General features: G+C 38.8%; 1 protein-coding gene across 2 annotated transcripts in view; it reads right to left on the reverse strand.

Annotated features, from left to right (window-relative positions):
* Positions 1-21,073, reverse strand: part of sorcs3a (sortilin related VPS10 domain containing receptor 3a) — a 227,147-nt gene that overhangs the window by 93,503 nt on the left and 112,571 nt on the right. For both annotated transcript variants that reach the window (XM_055507845.1, XM_029163616.3), the window contains exons 5-9: positions 11,638-11,711; positions 10,492-10,556; positions 9,874-9,992; positions 7,602-7,691; positions 7,075-7,254 (exon numbers count right to left, since the gene is read on the reverse strand). In XM_055507845.1, the coding sequence (XP_055363820.1) occupies positions 7,075-7,254; positions 7,602-7,691; positions 9,874-9,992; positions 10,492-10,556; positions 11,638-11,711 (528 nt within the window). The remainder of the gene's footprint in view (positions 1-7,074; positions 7,255-7,601; positions 7,692-9,873; positions 9,993-10,491; positions 10,557-11,637; positions 11,712-21,073) is intronic.

Consider the following 21,073-nt stretch of genomic DNA (forward strand, 5'->3'; position numbering starts at 1 on the left):
AGGATGCAGCGTAGGCCTCTTTGGTGTTGGCATAGAATAAGTCCAGTGTTTTGTTGTCTCTGGTGGGGCAGGTCACATACTGGGTGTATGTAGGCAGAGCAGCTGAAGGAGGAGCATGGTTAAAGTCCCCAGAGATCAGGAAAAGGGGCCATGGGTGCTGTGTTTGCAGCCTGCTGGTGACTGAGAGCAGGGTCTCAGAAGCTGTGTCAGCGTTAGCGGAAGGTGGGACGTACACAGAAATTATTATAACGTCTGAACTCCCGTGGCAGATAGAATGGCCTCATGCCCACCGGTAACAGCTCAATGTCTCTGTTACAAAGCTTCTCTCTGATTGTGCCTTGTGTCTTGGCATACACCATCTCATGTTCACAAACACAGCCAGACCCCCTCCCTTCCTCTTACCGCTGTCCTTCATTCTGAAAATTGGCCAGTGCGACAGTCGAGTCCAGAATGAGTGGAGTCAGCCAGGTCTTTGTGAACTGCAGGACGCTGCTCGTCCTTTACTCCAGCTGGGCAGGTCTGAAGTGTCTCGTTTTCTCCCGTCATAGTCTTCCTGCGCGGTGCCCACTGCGGGTCTTAACTAGCAGCTCAGCAGGAATCTTGTCTGTGTTCGTGGGGAGAACTGTGGTGCTGCGCAGCACCACAGTTCTCCCCACGAATAAATATAAAAGTAAATAAAATAAAATAAAATAAAAAAGTCATGTCAATGATGTAAGACGAGTACTGCAGAGATTGAGACAGTGTGGAAAGTGTGGTCAAATTAAAGCCAACCAAATATGAGTTATTCAAAAGGGAATTCCACTACGTGGGAAGAATAGTTTTGGCTGAAGGAAATAAGATGATTCCTGCTGACACTGCTGCCATCAGGGTGTTGAAAGAGAAGAACCCCAAAACAGTTGGTGAATTGAGTCAGATACTTGGACTGTTGAGCTACTATCGCCAGTACATTAAGGACTTTTCTCGCATTGCTGGCCCCCTTTATGAGCTAACAAAAGGTCCTGGTCCAACATCAAGTTCATAGCCTAAAGGAAGGAAGTTGTACAATAAGAGAAATGTAAATGTAGTACTGCCTCATACACCAATTGAATGGAAGGACTCACACCAACAAATCCTGGAGCAACTGATAAACTGCCTGGTTCAGCTAACTGTCTTGGCATTTGCAGATTTCACCCAACTGTTCATTCTCCACACGGATGCATCCAACAAGGGGCTTGGTGCTGTATTGTATCAGAGAAGTTACATGTAGTTAGTAATGGCTCTTGGACACTATCAGCACCGGAAAAAAATCACCTTCACCTTCACTCAGGTAAATTGGAATTCCTTGCTCTTAAATGGGTTATCACAGAACGATTCCGTAACTATTTGTATTATGCCCCATTTTTCTATATAATAATAATTGAACTTTATTGATCCCACATTGGGGAAATCATTTTCTGCATTTGAACCCATACCCTGGGGGAGCAGGGGGCTGCCATACAGAACGGCTAATCAACAGCAGCAACTTTGGCCATTGAATATTAGTGCTGTACGCGTATGCGAAGAAAAACAATGGCGGACAGAGCGGAACTGCTCTGTCCGCCATTGTTTTTCTTCGCTCTGCCCCCCTCTGTCCCTCTGGGGCAGGTACAGAGAAAAACAGGAAGCACTCGTAATTTTTGAGCCCCCCCTCTGTCCCTCTGGGGCAGGTACAGAGAAAAACAGGAAGCACTCGTAATTTTTGAGCCCAATAACTGTCTGCTTTAATTGAAAATAAAAAGCTGCTAAACGACTTAGAAATTATGTCTTTATTCAAACACACTTTCTGTAAAATATAACCTTTTGTTAAAAATGGGAAGCAATGTCTGAACGTTTGTCTGTTGGATTCAGTTGTGCATCTTTCAATGTAGAGACAGAGCAGTTTCACTCCAGCAGGCTGGCTCTGCTCCCCTCTCAGGCTGACTCTTGCTGGGGCAGGTAGAGAGAAAACCAGGAAGTACTAGTTATAGTCTGTGAGCCCACTGAAAAAAATCCACCAGGGTGTGCTGAAGGAGGAATGAATTTAATGAGTGATGTAAATGATTATTATTATTAAATGATTTAATAATAAATTTAGTAAATGATTATTGTATTATTATTACATCCAGGGCCGGACCTGGCCAAGTTGGCGCCCTAGGCGAGATCATGATTTTGCGCCCTCTATTCACCATCTCTCCACCATCTTTTGGTCAACCCCCATTGAAAAATCGTTGAAGTTTTCTTTTAACACCTGATCAAGGTAATCAGCAGGCTAATGGGAGGGGAGAGTTGGGAAACCAGCAAGGGACCAGTTTCATTTACACATCAAAATATTGAACTTTACAGCACTTTCTTCAAGCAAATTTTTTTTTTGCTTTTACACTTCTGTATCACAGGAGTTGGAAGTGAACTCAATTGAACTCAATTCCATTAGCAACTTCTTCTACGGTCAAATCTTCGATGTGTGACAGAGAAATGGAGAGCTACGTTATATTTGGTGGAAATAAACCTGTCAGGCAAGGGCAAACTACGGCCTACAGCCAGTATGGGGTCATGTGATGCATTTTGTTAGCTGAGCAAAAGGAAATCCAGTTGACTTCATTATTCATTCCGAGCTGTCAAAAAAATTGCTTAATTTGATTTTTCATTACCATGTTTAAAATGAAATAATGGCTTGTTTTTTCATTTTTCAACTTTTAATTTCAAACAAAAAATCAACTGAACGAAAGGTGTACATGGTCTAAGCATTTATTTGCTTTAGTTTTGGTCACGTTTGTTTTTTTTCTATTTCTTTTGAATATGTGACATACAGTATTTATTTTCAGTGTAAGTTAAATATATGTTGTTATATATGTTTTGTTGTCATATTTCATTGGTCTGAAGTGTAACAACCAATTTATTTAGTTCTGTTATTTCCGTTTATTCTGACGTTTTCTTGTGTCCTGTTTCTTCTTCATATCATCAGTAGCTTTACTCATCATTACTAATTGTTTTTACCTGTGTCTTTGTTCTCTGTTCAGTTGTACAGCAGCTCACTAGATACACTACAATGTAGGCCCCTAACATTACAGTACCTGGCACCACTGTTGTATCTTGTTTTGCTTCCTTGTATTTTCTCTGTTTCATTCCCCAAGTCTCACAACCTGCATTGTCTCCAAATAAGACTTTTCCAAAGGGGCCTGTTGTGCCTCATCAGATGAGTTTTAGACTTCTGTTGTTACCTTTATTTCCCTGGAAAGGATTCTGCTAATTACAGTGCAAAGCGGAGGCTGCCCTGTTGTAAATTTTTGTTTTGGATTCATTCTGAGAATAACCTGCTGTTATGGAGTCTTTACAGGAGGATATTCTTTGGTTTGTCACAGGGCAGTCTGGTACAGTATTACTATCCTAGGCTTGGTTACAGTCATCGCCTTCCGCTGTGCTTACTCTGGAACCTTTTGCTTCTTCAGCACATTAGTTGCTAGACTTGCTGTTGACCGTCTCCATTGCCACAAGAAAAGTAAAATTGTCCTCCTGTTCTAAGCCCAACTACTCTGCCGGTCTCCCTTAGAACATTAGTGACAGAGTGCTGTTCAAGGAGGACCTATCATCTTCTCAGCCAGTCATTGTCAATAAACAGGCTGTTTTCAAGGCCTTTATTGTTGACTGCTCTGCAATGCTTGCATGCCAAAACCCAATGATGCTGTTTTGTTACATAGTCTGCTATTTAAATGTATTTTTCTTATTTCTATAAGTTCAATGCTACTGCTAAGAAAATAAAGCTCTAGACATGAAAGTCCAATGCACCCCCCCTAAACACTGGTGTTTAGCAAATTGGTGGCTTGAAATTCAGGTTGTTGTTGAATCATTAACAAGAACCTCCTGACCACCATTAAACAATACTCCAACCAATGACCTTTATCGCCACTGATGCAGCAAAACCAATATTCAATGCCAGTTCACAATACAATTTCATCTGAAAGTATATGTGACGTTCTGCCTTCAGGCCACTAGAGGCGCTCCTGTTTTTTTGGTGTGGGTCATCACCTGAGTTTGTTTTTTGTTCTAATTAGTTGACCCACCTAGTTGTATTTAAGTCATGCCTTGTGTTTCACCCATTGTTGGTGTGTACGCGATCGTAGCTGGATGCTACACCAAGTTACTAGTTAAAGAGAGCTTTAATGCAAAGGAGTTGGTTTTCTTTGATGTTCTGTCTCCTGTGAAGGTTTGAGTGTCTTCTGTTTTATGTTTCATGTTTAGGTTATTTGCTCATTAGGAATGGAGCGTATTTAATTTTGATCAGTAGGATTGTTAGTCATCTTGAGTGATTGTCTTGTGTTTCCGTGTTTAGGATTTTTGCCCGTAGTGTTACGGAGCTTTTTAGGTTTTTAGTAGCATTTTCCTGCATCGCAGTGATTTTTAGTTCTGGCTCGAAGTTGGTGTTGTCCTCCATCTCAACTGCATCTCCTCTCCTGTCCCCAGTCCCCTGTCAAGCCCCGGCGGTTCGGAACCGTTCGAGGGGAGTTTGTAACAGTACAGAGCAATGTTTAAACCCTTACAGAACACAGTAAGTCTATATAGAAACTATATAGAAAATCTATTTCAAGCACTAGGCAACAGTGAAGAACAATGGAAGAAACCTCTAGCAGAACTAGACTAAGATTGGAAGGCTATCTGCCTCAAGCAGTTGGGCTGAGGGGATAGAAAGACCAAATTTCAATATTAGTAACTGTGAGCTCTTATCCATATATCCATATAAATATGTCCATCATTATGTACTATAAAAAGCCTGTATTTCAATGAGGTTAGATTATCTTTATTGAACGGAAGGAGTTTGCTGTTTATTATTTACAGTAATGTGAAAAACATTTTCATTTTATTCTATAGCTCATTTGTTGCGTCACAGCTCTGGGTTTAAGTGTGATGGCAAAAAAAATCCATGCAGGCCACCTCATAACGATCAACAGATTGATGTGCCAGACAGCCACCTGCTAAATCACCTCTTAGACTGAAGGGTAGATAAGGCCTAGTGTCAGCAGAAGATTGCTTTGCACCACAAACGGTCATCATAACACAAATTGCCTTTGTCTAATTTCATTGACAATAAAATAATCCTTTATTTAGAAGATAATTGGGCAATTTTCTGTGATGAAATAGAGCAACTGATTTTCGGGGGGGGGTGTAAAAGAAACACGAGCCCTCTGCACAGACACGCAATTTCAAAGTGTGAAAGAACAAAGCAACTTTCACGTCTTCAGTGTCTCCTCCCTGGTTTGACTGGAGCTGCATCTCCCTTTCTGGAACATTAGGCCTGTGAAGTCTACTTTGTCAGCATCTAACAGCAATAAATGGTTTGAGTTCCACGTCATACTGCACATCTTCTCATGTGTAATGGGCTCTGCTGCATCAGAGACAGGATGTGTCTTGTTTAGCTCAGATCAAGAACGGAGCTGTGACCTTGTGACAAACACAATTAAAACATATCTTCATTTCATGCTGCATGGAGAAACAGTTGCTGCACTGTAATAACTGCCACACAAACACACACACACACACACACACACACACACACACACACACACACACACACACACACACACACACACACACACACACACACACACACACCTTGCTCCGGAAAAGTAATAGAATTGTTAATTACCACAGTGCTGCTGGTCAGTATTTCACTTCTTTCACTCCCCGTCACACCTGCCAGTGTAGGAGTGATAAACTGGGTTCATCTGGGAGTGAAGCATGCAGCGGGAGGGAATTCTACTTTCCTGAAATGAATGCTAATGCAAACACGTACAGTTGCTAGCTAACGAGGTCATTACTAGTCCAGAGGTGCAGTGTGCCCCATTAAACATGCTTTCCATTCTGTGTATGTCTGCTGTCAGGAAGATGGAGGATTACATCTTGTATATACAGAGTAAGCAAAACTCGTTTTTTTATAAATACAGTGGAAAAGTAACTGCTGTATCTTTTACACCTGTTGCAATCAGTATTTTATTTTATTTAACAGTAGGCAACTTACAGGTAGTGAAGCAAAAGTAGGCAACAGTACTGTTTAAAAAGGACTTTCACCTGAGTGCTCCCTTAAGCTCAGCATCTTAAAACTTTACTATTTGTTTTTTTTTCAACTTGCTGCTGAGTAGTTTATAGCTGATATATAGCTAATTCTCCAGACTTTGGACCAATCCAGTAAAGATGAAGGTGGAGATCCCAACTTTCTGGCTTTGTTCAGAATCACTACTCTTCAATCTTAAGGTGTTTTCATGTTTTAACCCCTCAAATGCCAATTTGTCTGCACAATGAACTTGTAGGAAACCCCTCAACAAATATGTTGTCTATATTGTCAGCGATTCTGTTTTTTGTGTCATTAATAACAGGCTTTGAGATATTTAACAGATTATCAACAACATTAATTACATATTGTTACTTTTGGGCAGGCAAAGCAAAGTAGGCAAAACACACTGTGTTCTTGGCCAAATATGGACACTAACAGATTGGATCTGTAATTTTCAACTAACATCAGTTCTGTATAAAATATAGATTGACCAATGTTTGTCTGCACAATGGACTTGTGGAAAAGCAACCTCAGAAATTACTTTTCACATTCTCAGTGGTACTGATTTGTTTCTTAAATATGAGATCACACCTTTTTAAAACCAGGATGACTTTAGTTGGCTTCAGTGGAGTTCATTAAGTCATTACACGTCCCTATTGGGATGAACATAGATGATCAAACTACATACATATTCTTGTAGAAAACTATAATTTTCAGTTGCTGAGTTTAGAATCAAAGCATTTTTATCTAAACTGGATGATTTAATTATTCAAATTAAAAGAAATTCAGTAAGTTTCAGATGGCTATCCAAACCCTTGAGGAATTTTATGTATAATATATTGTATATATTAGAAATTATCCAATTCAAAATAACTGATCTGTGATATACAATCTTGTGTACTGGCACATGACTGTCCTTGTGTCTTGTCACAGACCAGTGAGAAAATAGCCCCTGTAACTTCCCATACAGTAGATTCAATCATACCTCGCTGCATGTTTCTCTGCAGGCTCAACAATTTCGTCAGGCACCTTACCTCGTACAGATCCAGCATCTGGTTTCCAGTGATGCCCCTAGTGGTCTTGACATTTTCCATAGCCAAGGTGAAGTAGATTCCTCCGGTGTCAGACAGATAGAGGTTATAGGTGTCATTCTGGTTCCACTCCTGTACCGCAGCAAATACCTGCTTCCCATCAGTGCTGACAATGTGTAAATCCTAACAGAGAACACAAAGACATTAAAAGGAAGTTTAATTGTTAGATAAGGGCTTACAAAGTAAACACCCCTGGGAACTGATTATAAGAGGAGTGTCAATATAATCTGTTCATGATAAAATGCATCAGATGCTCACTGTAAATGTAATCATTAAAAGTCTGACAGATGTCCTACTTTCGAAGGAAACCAATCATCAGCAAAGTTTGATATGTAATGCATTTTTAACCACAATCCATAAGTTTTGAGTAGGACTGAAACCTGTAATTTAGTCTATGTATAATCAACTCTGTGACATTCTAAAAACGTAAACAGATTTAATTGAGTCAAGCAAATTCTATTGCTACATACCTTGGGCAAAGAATATTTAGGCAGTTTGATTTGTATGAAAGACTCTCTCCTGTAGGAGACGTAATACGTGGCTCGACCTGATGTGGGAACCTGCAAGAACAAAGTACAGATAACAGCATCTTGAATTTATTTAACAGGTTTTCATTTTGCTACTTTGTGGGTTGTCCTTGTTTTCCACATTTCGAGAGACCCTTATCATTAGTGGCATCATATCACATTGGCTCTTGGTAAAAGTGCACATCAGTCTCTATTTTTTTTTGTTGTTGACTGGGCCAAATATAGGAATCCTCTGGCTTGCATTTTGAGGATGCTGCCCTTCCCATGTGTCAATGTGCTTGGTTGTTTCAAAGTAGACTTTACCAAAGTGGTAAATATCTTGCAGGACAATCAATAGTCTCATTATTGTATGTGTAGAGAAATCTTTACATTACCTAACTCAGCCCCATCTTCTGTCTAGAAAAAAAACCCTCACTCTTTATTGTCTTGATGATTTTGCAAAGCTGTGGGTTATGCAGGCAGAAAAAACAGAACTGGTGGGTGGTAAATGTTTGTCATAACCTCAGGGTCTTGGGGGGCAACATTTATCCACTTACAGTACACACATGTAATGTATACACTGTATGCCAAGTGTAATGGCAGCTTCATACTTTTACCACTTTTCCCTCCTATCAATACAGACATAAACTTCCTTAGAGAATATACCCTTAAAATTAAAGTTATGTTTCTCTGCTGAAGACAGGTAATATAAGTATTGTAATTTTATGTCAGGGCTGATTATTCGGGTGATTCTGTAAGTGCTCAAAAAGGGTGAAAGGAGAGAAAACAGGCTCTGAGTGCAATATTATTGGCATAGCAGTGCACCACCACAGAACAGACCCACATGTAATCGAGTGATGAAGCAGAAGATCAATTCTAGGGTAACCAGAGGCAGTTTGAACTTTAAGAGGAATTGGTACGATTGATTTTTTTCTTTTCTTTTTGCCGTACCTATCAGGATCTTTCATCTGTGACGCATACGTGTTAAAATGTGGAGGTGCTTAAATTGGAAGGGAGGTTTAGGTTGAATGCCTGTGAGTTTACTTGAAAGACTTTGGAGAGGTCAATCAGATTGAAGGACCTCTGCAGAACAACTCTATTTCTTTGTCTAATGTGCCGTCAAGGCCGGGGAGAGTTCCGGAGGAAAGACCTGCCTACAGGTACTTCAGGTAAGTGGTTTTCAAAAAGCAAAACAAACAAAATAAACCTGTTCCCCACTGAACTAAAATAAAAATGACTACTACATGACTATACTACTATAATAAATATAACAATACAGACATAGTATACTTTTGTACACTCGTGTAAGACTGTGATGTCCTTACTGGAGGTGTGGTGAGATGAGGGAATCAGAATGTGGTGCAATGATACTAGGATATGGGAGGACATTGATCATCACACTAACAAGTGAGGTTCAGCAGCAGCTGCTGGAGTGTTTTAATGGCCTCATTGTCACTGTTAACTTTACCTGACATCCTAACCCACAATAGGGTTTGGAGGTAACTTTTAATAAAACGTGTGCGTCCATGCACAGCAGTGCAGTAATTATTCAGACTTTGCCTGTTGACTCCTGAATGTATGAAACCTCATTTGCAATGTCAACATGAATAATATTCATGTTGAGAGGAAATTAAAATACAGCCTGTATATTGCATCTGTGTTACTTGGAATTCAGGACATTACCATTCCAAATTTTTTAGTTCCAAAAATTTTGATTAATACGATAGAGCAGGCAGTGGTTAGGATGACTTTAAAAAATGGGTTTTTGTGCCAGGGAAAATTCTGACGCTACTATACTGTATATGGTACATAAAAACTTTGAATGGTAAACATGTCTCTGAGTTTTTTGGTGTTTCTCGTATGTATGTATTGAACATTGTGCAGTGAAAGTCTAATTAAAATGTTTGGGGAAAATCGAATGTACTATAATACTGTATGTTTCTCACATTAAATGAAACAGCTAGTAATGCAGCTACTTGAGCCTGTAAGCCTTAGCCACCACTTCAACACAGCCAAACACTTCAAGTTTGTATTACATATTATTCCATTAAGTGCAGCTAAACTGTAATAGTGATTTAAATTTGCATTGTAAACTTTAATAATGCTGTAATAATAAACTGCTTTATTAAGCATGATTATATCATGAATCAAAGTATAACTGAATTACATTCAGCGATTTACAATTGTATTATTTAGAATTTCAACCCATCACTGCACTGATTATTCAGACTCCTACCTGTATGAAGATGTAGTCATCCTGAACCACCAAGGAGCTGATGTCAATGTATCCAGGGAACGGGTAGTTCCTGTTGGCATCTGTGCACATCTGGGCTCTGCATGTGACATACTGCACATCTGTCACATGAGAAGAAATACATGTATAATGTTTATGAGTTTTCTACTGCATCTTATTATATAAAGATTTAACAGCCGTCCACCTGTGAAATTTTGCTGTGTGTTCTCTTTGTAGTTTTTGTAACACCTGATTTTTATCCAGTAGATACAGTAACAATAAACAAGCATCGCCATCTGTCAATCGTCAGTGCAGGTATTGAGGAAAGACATGCTCATTTATCCCCGATTGACACTATTTTAATATCCAGCGCTGATACAAAAAGTTTCACCTATGCCATTAAAGGTTTTGGTGCCATTCATAGTTATGAAGGTGACATTCAGCAAGTGAAAAGGTAGAGAAAAAAGGCCATGCAATCAAGAATCATGCACTGAATTTATTGGTGGAACGAGCTAGTCCTGTTTCCCTGGGGACGTCTGCTCTCCAAGAGGAATTCATTGTTATAGAGGCCTGTTCATTACTCCTCTTTGATGTCAGTGCATGCGTGTAGGTGACACTCACTTCCATCTGGTGTGTGAGCCTCCATGTGCACCAGATCTGGATCCTTGTCAAGGCCTAAGACAGACCTTGAAAAAAACAACAGAACAGAAAAAAATGCATAAGCATAACAAAAAATGAAAATTAGGGAGAGACCAAAGTTAGTATAATAGACAAAGGTGAATAAAAAAAAGAAACAAAAAGAGAGTAATCTGGTAGTTATTTTGCTACAGTAAATCCTTTCCTTAACTAAATGACATATTACAGTGCATAAATATGCTACAAGCCAAGCAAGACAAATAGCAATTAAATCCATTGCTGACTGAATGGTACAGTACAGGGTCCCCACACTCTCAGAGATATACGCATAGTCAGAATGAGATCTTGCATTTCACTTCTTGTGGATTATGCTGGATAGAGGCAGCTTTCCTCATTGTGGATGATATTTAATCTCCCTTGGAGGCTGCTGAAATCATTGTCCAAATGCAGCCAACTGGAGACTTGCCCAACCGTTTCTAGAGGCACATTCAGGGTTCAGTTGCCCCTGAACAATGAATGGTGAAGTGCAAAGCTGGCAACTGTGCACATTACTTAGTATTTTACCAAGATGGCACAGAAGTAGCTTCAGATTTGTGCAAGTTAGGACAGGATATAGCTAGCAGCAATTCTGGGTACACCACAGCCACCAGTTACTTTAGAGGGACATGGAGGAGCAAAGCGCTGGAATAAATGTATACCTACAACTGGTATGAGTAGGTATGAGCTGACATGACTGGATCTATGTTTAGTCATAGTGTCTTATACTGTACAGTAAACCACATCATTCTGCCACCTTTAAAGCAATAATTTGTGCATATGCTCAACACAAGTAGGATATAAAATAAAAATGCAACGAAACCTCGGTCTGAGAATGCAACTGAAGAAAAAGATTCCTCTCTGCCTGATTGTATCGAGAGTTAGAGAGTGTGCAGAATTTTTGCAGCATCTCCAGTCCGTCAGACACCGTGTTCTAAGCCATCAATATCACTTGCTTAGTCACGCAGAACATAACCAACACTCTGCATTCCTGAGTAAAAGACCTTTGGAGAAAGTGACTAAAGCAAAACAAAAAAACAAAACAAAGTAAGACAGTGAAGAAAAAAACAAAGATGTAAAAAAAGGACTGCTCACCAGTAGAATCTGTTTGGCGTGACCTGTTCATGGATGAGCTGCCATTTCCTCCCAAAGTCCACCGAGCTGTACAACTGCAGATATATAAGAGACAAAGAAAATACAAAAATATGTTTTTACCTAAACTGCTGCATGGAGTAGAATACTTCCAAAATTTTAAAGTGTACTAATTACAATTACAGTTGATATGAGTTATCAAAAGTACACTACAAAAAACTACAGGTGTACCAATAGCTCATACAAAGTACTTATTCTGTAAAGTATACTTTAGAAATATACTTCAGAAAACTTGATAAAATAAACTTTTAATATACATTTTTGCCAATGGTATGCAGCCATCTTTCCTTATAGCCCCTGACTGATGTCCACTGTGCAAGTTATCAAGTCATGCATGAAGCTTGATCTGCACAGACACTTGCCCCCCAGTGGCCTGTGCAGCGACAGATTTGGACACGGTGGACATGAATGAACACTTTCATACATGTTTAGATTGGTATAATAACTGGTATTTGGATCACTTGTTTTAGGTGTATGGTAGTGTATAGAAGTACTACTACAGTAGGAAACTCCTAAGCTCATCTAACGGTTTGCATTAATTTAGCATATTGCTAAATGCTGGGGGGTTGTGAGCTATCAATTTTTGTATCCATCCAGCCATCCATCTTCTACCACTTAATTGCCCTCAATTTTGCTCAATATGGACATTCTATTGTATTCTATAAGTATTTTTATTGAACTAAGTATGTCCCAACACAAATAGCCAGAAAATATATTTTGTGAAGGGAATTGCCAGAAAATGCCAAGAGCACTATTAGTTCAAGCGTTCAGTTATTTATGGAAGAATTTCATTTTTACAACCAAAAGACAGACAATGTGTTAATGAAACCAAGGGTTTTTGGGCTTTGTCCAGTGCAAGAAAATCTCTCTCTAAATGGTGTATCTTCTATCATTGATATAAAGCAAAACACATTGTTTGCAAGATCAGATTTAGTTACTAAGATTTCCAGTGATGTTTATTTAAAATATGGTTCTTTGGGTTTAATCAAGAATTTCTTTGGATTTAAACTGAAATGTGGACATTAAACATCTGTGCACTGCACATGTAGTGTAACACACTACATGCATTTTCCATCATAGTATTTCTGCCTTATACATCAAGTTAACTCATAACCCATTCACCTAACATATTTAGACTGTTCTGTATACTGCACTTGACAGTTTACAGTAAGTGTTACTTAAGTATACTATAATTACAAATCTGGGTGAAAAATACCTCTTTTTTATACTTAAGTAGAAACCAAGTGTATCTAATCTATCTATCTTAATATACTTAAGTTTGGTACATCTTAGTATATACGTGCATAAAAGTGAACTTAAAGGTAAACTTAAAGTATACTTATAGTGTACTTGTACAGTATGTACTACTTTTTGCCAAGCTGCTTAAACTAATACATTGTCAGAGACACTGGCATCTTAAAACCCTTCTCTTGTTGCAAATGTAAGCTGTGCTGTTCATTTAGAAGTGCTGGCAAAGAAAATGATTAAAACTGTAATATATGCACATTAATGGAGCCACAAGCATATCTTCAGCACACAATCAGAACCAAGCTCCTGCAAAATGAGCTTTCATGCATGCAAGGAATGATGTATAGCTGAGCTCACGTGAAGGTATATAGCATGGAGCTAGTGGCCCAATTTCATTGTACTAATTACTTTTTCTGGTGCCAGGGCACACAATTAATAACCAGGGTGGATTCCCAACACTCTGCTGATTGATGTTGTATAAACAAGCTCCCTTCCATTGAACTGTGTCTGTGCATTGTTGTTTCCTTGCAGTGCCACGAGTTGGTGGCCCCAGTTGTGCTCTATGCTAATGTTCCTACTTGTTGCCTTTTATCACAGCAAATCTTGACATTTACTCTCATAAAAGGACACACATTTGTCACAGACAAATAGCAAATTTATTTATCAGCTCCTCGAGGGAAATTCTATCCATATCAGCAGCTGTGTTTTTCATTTAAAAAAATGATCAGCCATGTTCCCAAAGCTTGTAAACCAGCAGCACCACACTTCAGCAGATTGTATCAATGATGTGCTTTAATTCGAGAATGGTGTTGTGATTTAAATGTATATATGGATGATAAACTATATATTATATGATTACATTACACTATCATATGATCAGCACTCAAATGCCATATGTCTGTTTGTAGTGCTTGAAAATGACGAGCATCGGCAGGAGATCAGAGCATTTATCTTAGTGCTGCGTGTGCTTAAGACATGAATCAAGTATTAGATGGGAGCAAACATTTGTCTAAACCCTGTATGATGGTGGAAAGCCTCTAATACCCACAGGCATTTGCCATTCAGAAAATTTTATATCTGATCCCTCCATCCTCCGTAAAGCTAGTTCCAAAAATAAAGGCTTTGGAACACTGGAACAGGACGCAAGGCAGGGTCCCATCACTTTGGACATATGATGCCAGTGGGCAGCCGCAGTCTCCCCTCTCTTCATTCATCCGCCCAATGACATCTTACAGTTTAAAGGTTCTGAGCTGTCACAAAGTAAGCTTCATAGTTTTCCACTTGCTTTGATAACTTTTCATACCAGGATTGAGGCCATCCCCCAAGCTTCAGTGCCTGAACATTGATTGAGGCATGGTACAGAGCGCGTTTGTTTAAACTAATTTACTCATGCAGATGTTGGCTTTAGAAAGTATTTGCGTTGCTCCGGCTTGGGTTGCATCATTTGCAGCCTGTAGGAAAGTGATGTTACAGTTACATGAAAAAAGTGTTACATGAAAAAAAATCAATGGTGGATCTGTGGAGGGCAACAATGTCTAAATATTACCAATGAACTCACAGATATGTAGACACCATCACTTTTTTTACCTACTGCCATGTCTTGAAAGAGATTCTTGCTCTTCTGTAAAATCTTGTTTTGCTCAAGGTTTTAATGCCACATAATAAAATCTAGGACGCTAAGGAAACGTTTGCCTACTCGGTTTGTTTACTCTAAAATCTGTGTAATTGTCTTTATGTGACCTTTTGTTAACCTAACAGTTGAACCTTGTTAGGATTGACCAAAAAAAAAAAAAAAAAACGACTCATTGTTACTGACCTCAATATCAAAATAATTATTCCAGTAATGCCTTGAGGTTTAGAGCCATTTCAAATATGCAGAGTTAAAGCTTTTGAAAATGTATCTTTTTTTGTTGATGCTAATCATTGAAATGTGTAAGAAGTGTGATCTCTTGAGTATCACCTCCTTCAGAATTGATTTCACTGCCATGTCTCCTGTAAAGGCCCTCAATCAAAGTGTCAATTAGCATCAGATATTGGAAATTATAGGTTAGGATGTTAGATTTTACTCCATATATAAATTAATAAAGCTTAGCATTTGTTTTTCTTCTGATATCTTTTAGGTACTAGGACTGTACAGGAAACAAACCGACAAAGGGGAGTACAGTAAATCTAACACAGACAGGAACTAAATGTGAAATTATTGTATTTAAGTTTGGTTCTCTCACAACAGCTTAGACATCAGTGACTGACGCATGGTTTTGTAAAGCATTTTTATGATCACTTTTCCTGCTTCTGGAAAAATTATTGAAATGTACGGAATTGCATTTGCTGTTGCTACCCAATTATATAAAGCAAAGTGTAGGTGTGCTTTTTTGGATGAAATATGAATCAGAATAAAAGGTGGTGCAACACTCTGCAGGGGCTGACTGCCTTTTAAATAAATCAGAAAAAAATATATATATTGGCGGTGATGCACACACGTCCCCTATGGACAGACAAGGGTTCCTAATATTCCAGGAAATGTTATGCTGCTCCTCCATGCTGACCTCACTCCTGTACCTGCTGTAAAGTAGCTTAAGCTACTTGCTAGTTGTCCAGCAGCAGTTACAGTACAGTACATCCAATGGCTGTCACAGACAGAGCTGGCTCAGATCATAAGCATGGCTTTCTGTAACTACTGTAAGCAAGCAAAGTGAAAGATGGACCCAGCCCTTATTTTCACAGCAGATCATGCCTGGAACTGTGATACCAATTAGTGACAGGAGGTATGTGCCAATCCCACAGGATTTCCAACTTTCACCAGCTACGCCATGCTACTGCTATGAGTCTCGGTAGAGATTCCAATCACTCCTTCTGTAACAATGTTCCCTATTGGCAGTCTGTCTGCTCCATTCTGCAATAAAAAGGTGACATTATGGATTTTGCTTGGGGCGAGTGGATGAAAGTGTAAGGCTCATCTCTCTCCCTCTCTGAGCTGCAAATCTTTGTTGATTTGAGTAGGAGCAGATACCAGGTACTGGAAGGACAGACATGCAGTATAATGGCACTGATATTTTTTTGTTTATACAAAAATTATCTAAAACATATGTCTAGTTCAAAGCAAATGATTTGATTTACCTAGTCTGACAGGGGTCTACCTCAAATTATACAATACATTTTAAAACATTTTAACATTTCATTTTAACATTTCAGAGAAATGTACTGCAGCTGTTACTGTTAAAAACTAGTTTCTAGTTTCCAATAAAAACCTATGCACTGCTACTGTATACAGCCTTTGACACAAGTGAGAAAACGTATTGCTTTCTCTGCTAAAAAGCAGTTATAGAAATAGAAATATAGATGAAATGGAAACAAACAAAAGTTATTATTTTTTCTTTATGTCCTTGTTTGAGGATCCTCATAGTCCACACGATTCACATGTGATTTATAAACCCATTCCATACTGCTATGATATTTCCTACCATCCATCATTCCATCGTTCACCATCATCCACTGTACACAGCTAATGAGACAAGATACCATAAAACATAAGGCAAGGAAAATTAAATCTCAAATTTCATCATTATCTCTGCTCCAGAGAGTCTATGTTAGAATAATATGAACATATGAACTATATCTTTATCACAAATTCACCAGGCCAATATGTCTTAATTATTTCATCAGAACATTACATATACTGTATGACCAAACAAGGTTCTCCTTAATTTTGAAATAAAATATTATTCAATAACAGGGGATTCTTAGACCTCTGAGGTTATTAACATCAAAACGTAAAAATCTCCACCAACACATAAAAGTTCAGATAAAAGAATCAAGAGTTGGAAGTTATGGAAATGATAACTGCAGCATTAAAGGACCTTGCATCCCACACAATTACTATAAATCAGTTTTATAACACCCAATTAAGTCCCACATAAATTATTGACGCATCTATGTACAGGGCCTTAAATCAGACAGGTTCTATTGGCTTCGCCTTGGCAGACCCCTTATGAAAAGGGAAGAGGAGGCTGGTTTTATACCCCACAATTTATGAAGTCTGCAGAAAAACACAGCAGTGGGGCTGTTCCTATGCAGGAATGCAGGAAAGGGCCATGCTGATGAACAATCTGGGTTGTTTTCACTGGAATATTTGAATTGTTTCCCACAATTTCTTTACAAGATGAAAAAAGTTACTATAAGAAATTTATCATTTCTAACATTTATGCAAGAAACATTTAAGATCTAATATATATAGCTATAAGCTCAACTAGACATCCTAATAAGATTCATAACTTAAAGCAAATGTATTAAAGTAAAGGTAAGTGAAATAGCACCAGAACAAAAAGGTTACTACTAACAATGTTGGAGGCTGATGAGAATTCAAGGATTAGCTGGATTAAGTCACTTTAACTATACACCTTGACTTTTTTGTCTGATAAAAAAATACAAGGGCTAGAATGTAAGAATGCCTAAGTTCAGTATACTTTATGCAGCAATTCTAACTATTTTTTAAAGGTAATTAATATAAAATTGGTTGGTGACAAAACAGGATCAAGGCATGGTAAGGTAACAAAACAAGGCATGCTGGATCCGATCTGGCAAGATAAGGTGAGTACTGGAGCTTAAATACCAGTGACTAATGATGATTGAATTGCAGCTGATAAATCACATGACTGAAAATCTAGCAGAAATAACTGAACAGGAAGTCACAAAAATAAAAGAGGAAACAGCAGAAAACTTGGCAGAATGACCAGATTCATAACACTTTCAACCAGTTGTTGCTTGTACAAGCGCCAACAAAATTTAAATATTATCCTGTGTGATAATTGGTGTCAAGGACCAGTGTGTGACCAGTGAAGTCTAACAAATAGATTCCCCTTCTGCTCACTTTCACACCAACCACCTCTTTTAGGTACCTCCACTGTTTCCTTGTCACCCTATTTACACTTGTCTTGCAGCTTTAAAGGTTAGCAGGCAACGAACCTCCCTGGCAGTCGCACAGTCACTGTACTCACGGCCAGATGATAGCGAAACGGACACTTCTGTGCTCTACCTGGTTTAGCTGACCAAGCACTGTTGCACAGTGGGAAGGAAAAAACAGCCACCTACATCTTATTTGTTGCTGTTTAATGCTAATTCCCACAGTGCTTATACATTTAGCCTTCAAAGGTTGACATTTAAAATTCAGTTCCACAAATTTTGTGTATAGGTAATAGACACAAAACAATTTATGTTTCTCTCTTCAACCTGAGCCTTCGAGCAATAATTCTTCATTAGCAGTAATTATGTTGTGAATTGTTAAGCACATATGATTGAAACTGAGTCCTACTATCTCAATTGTGCTAGTGACCGCACTGTCTATATTGTCCTGATCATGTGTTTCAAATTAAAGTCCATTAAAAGTACCCTGGGAGGGCAGGTCTTCCACAGCCCAGCGGAGCGCAGCAGAGCTGTCGCAGCTCAGGAGAAGGGAGCTGAGCACTAAAGATACCTGCCATCTGGAGAGTCATTGAGTTGAGAAATGCACTGTGCCAGGCTGAGCAGCCTTTTTGGCTCAACCTGAGTTTCACATTTAACATGGGCAGAAAAAGGCTGGAAGTTAATCTATCTAAACAGAGACACAAGGATATATTTCTGAAGGACCTGTTTGGGATTGAAATTGTTTTCGTTCTATTCAGTTTATGTTTTATCGCCAGAATCAAAACAATATTGAAATATTACTGTAAGTCTGAGTTTCATTGTCAGGTCAGTGTTTCTGTCTTCACAAAGACAAACACACCTGAGTATATATTACAACTAGTGCAGGGCAGCAAATAAAGATTTTATTCACATTAACTGCATGAGCTTCTGCGATTCTGCAAATTTAAAAATAGTATATCGCATATTTTTAGTTTAAAACTACTACTCTCGGGTGAGAGCAACAGTTGGTGCACTTTGTAATGCCGTTGAATTTATAATTCTCTCCTTTTCATACAACTCGTGTTTTCTTCCTGTGATGGTGCGTCTTGAAGGAATCTCACAAGTGCCGTCATTTGTTGCGATTCTATTAACATTCCTCAGATTGACATCTTTCAACACTAATCTGCCTGCAGTTCGTAGTTAACCACTTAGCTACAGCATTTGATAGCTTGTCTTGCTTTGTTTATGCTTCTCCCAAACACTACATCCAATGTAGTCTACCTAAGTTTTCCTCCGCTGTTTGTTTAGCTGTGTGATGTCAATCTATAACATCAATTTCAAGTGTAAATACGTAGCATATCTTAAAGTCATTCCATTTTGAGGAGGCACAAATATGTTGCCTAAGTATTACTGAAACTGAAAGCGAAGCACTCCAAGATGTAGACTTACTGCTTTCCCATGAATACGGTTTGAATTAATGAGTTTTTCTGTGAAAAAAAAACAACTTCTCTACAGAGCGCTCTTTAATGCCAGAATCTAAAGCCACGGACAACAATACCAGCCGTATTAGAAATGTTCAAAAATGGAAAATGCAAATTCTTTTCATGGAGACAAAAATGTAAAAGAATGAAAGATAGAGGAAACAGTAATCCTGAATAATGTCCTTTCCCTCTTCCAGTGAATACTTTATTGAATCTGATGTCCCTGTTGCATTTCTGGAAACGTTTAGCAGGCATGTGATTCAGCTAAAAATAATTAACAGCATAAATTTGCATCATTAGGATGGATTAAGTCAAACAGCGTTTGCATATTGAGGACTGAAGGGACTACACAGCCGTTTATACTGGTGCCGCTCTAATTTTTGTCCTGTTGGTTTCCCCACGAGAGCACATAATGGGGAATACAGTATTTCTAGTTTGTCTGGGGGTGCGTATGCAGGCACACTGGTTTGGAGCATGTATATACATTGTAGAACACTAGAACTTAATAGTGTCAAACTCTACTGTGTTGGGTTTTTTGCCATTGCTGCATTTTCTTATAATTTTTGCCCACGCAGAGTTTGTTACAGTACATCTTAAAGTAAGCTTACACTCATACCACACCATGCGTAGCCCTACAACAACTACAGCTACTACAACGAGATGTAGGCTTTTAAATTTAAGCCTGTGATGTTTTAAGTTATTTTCAAAACTTAAGTCAATTATAATACAAATTTTGCTCCTCAGGAGGATATCATGAAAAACAAGACAATAATTCACTTAAGGTCTGAATTGGCTTTTCAAGCACTTTTTAACTTTTTTAGACAACTGAAAACCATTTGAGGTGATTCCAGGTGCTAAAGGACAGCGACAGCCAGCTACTGTCAGCTGAGTATTTTCTGCAGTTTTTTGCATGATAAAAAAACGAATTATGTCACACACATCAATACACACATTAGGCAGGTTGTACAAAGTCATGATGTAGAACAAATTTGTCTGCAAACGTTTGATTGAAACAGAAAGAGGAACATATTATTTAAAATAGAGGGTTGCATCAGGAAGGGCAGCCAGTGTAAAACTTGCCGAAAACAACCATGTGAATTGTCCATACGAATTCCATTCAGGATTGGTCACGGCCCAGGTTAACAACCGACCGCACCTACAGGGTGCCAGAAGTAAATTGGACTACTGTTGGTCAAAGAAAGAGAGGAGACAGAAGGATTTGTGGTCAGAGAGAGAGAGAAGAGGAAAGGCAGGAGCATAGATCTGAGAATAGGATCTCTTAACATTGACACAATGACAGGGAAAGACAGAGAGCTGTCAGATATGATGGAGAGAAGGAAGGCAGATGTCCTGTGTGCAGGAGACGAGGTGGAAGGGCAGTAAAGCAGGTAGTATTGGAGGAGGATATAATCTGTTCCACCATGGTGTAGATAGGAAGAGAAACAGGGTAGGAGTGATCCTGAAGGGGGAGTTTGTGAACAGATTCTGGAACAAGTTTGATGAAGTCATAGAGAGTATGTTCGGGAGGGGAACAGAGGTGATGAGGAGGTGATGGGCAAGTTTGGTGTAAAAGACCCTAGAAGGACAGGTGGTGGTGGACTTTGCCAAGAGGATGGAAATGGCTGTAGTCAAGACTTCCAGAAGAGAGAGGAACATACAAAAATGGAGGTAGGAGCATAAAGGTGGACTACATCCTATGTAGATGAGGTCATTTGATCATTATAGAGGGGGAAGAAGGCGCAGCTCAGTGAAGAGGGAGGTGGCAAAGGCGA

This window comes from Betta splendens, chromosome 1 (assembly GCF_900634795.4).
Source record: "Betta splendens chromosome 1, fBetSpl5.4, whole genome shotgun sequence".
Classification (NCBI taxonomy): domain Eukaryota; kingdom Metazoa; phylum Chordata; class Actinopteri; order Anabantiformes; family Osphronemidae; genus Betta; species Betta splendens.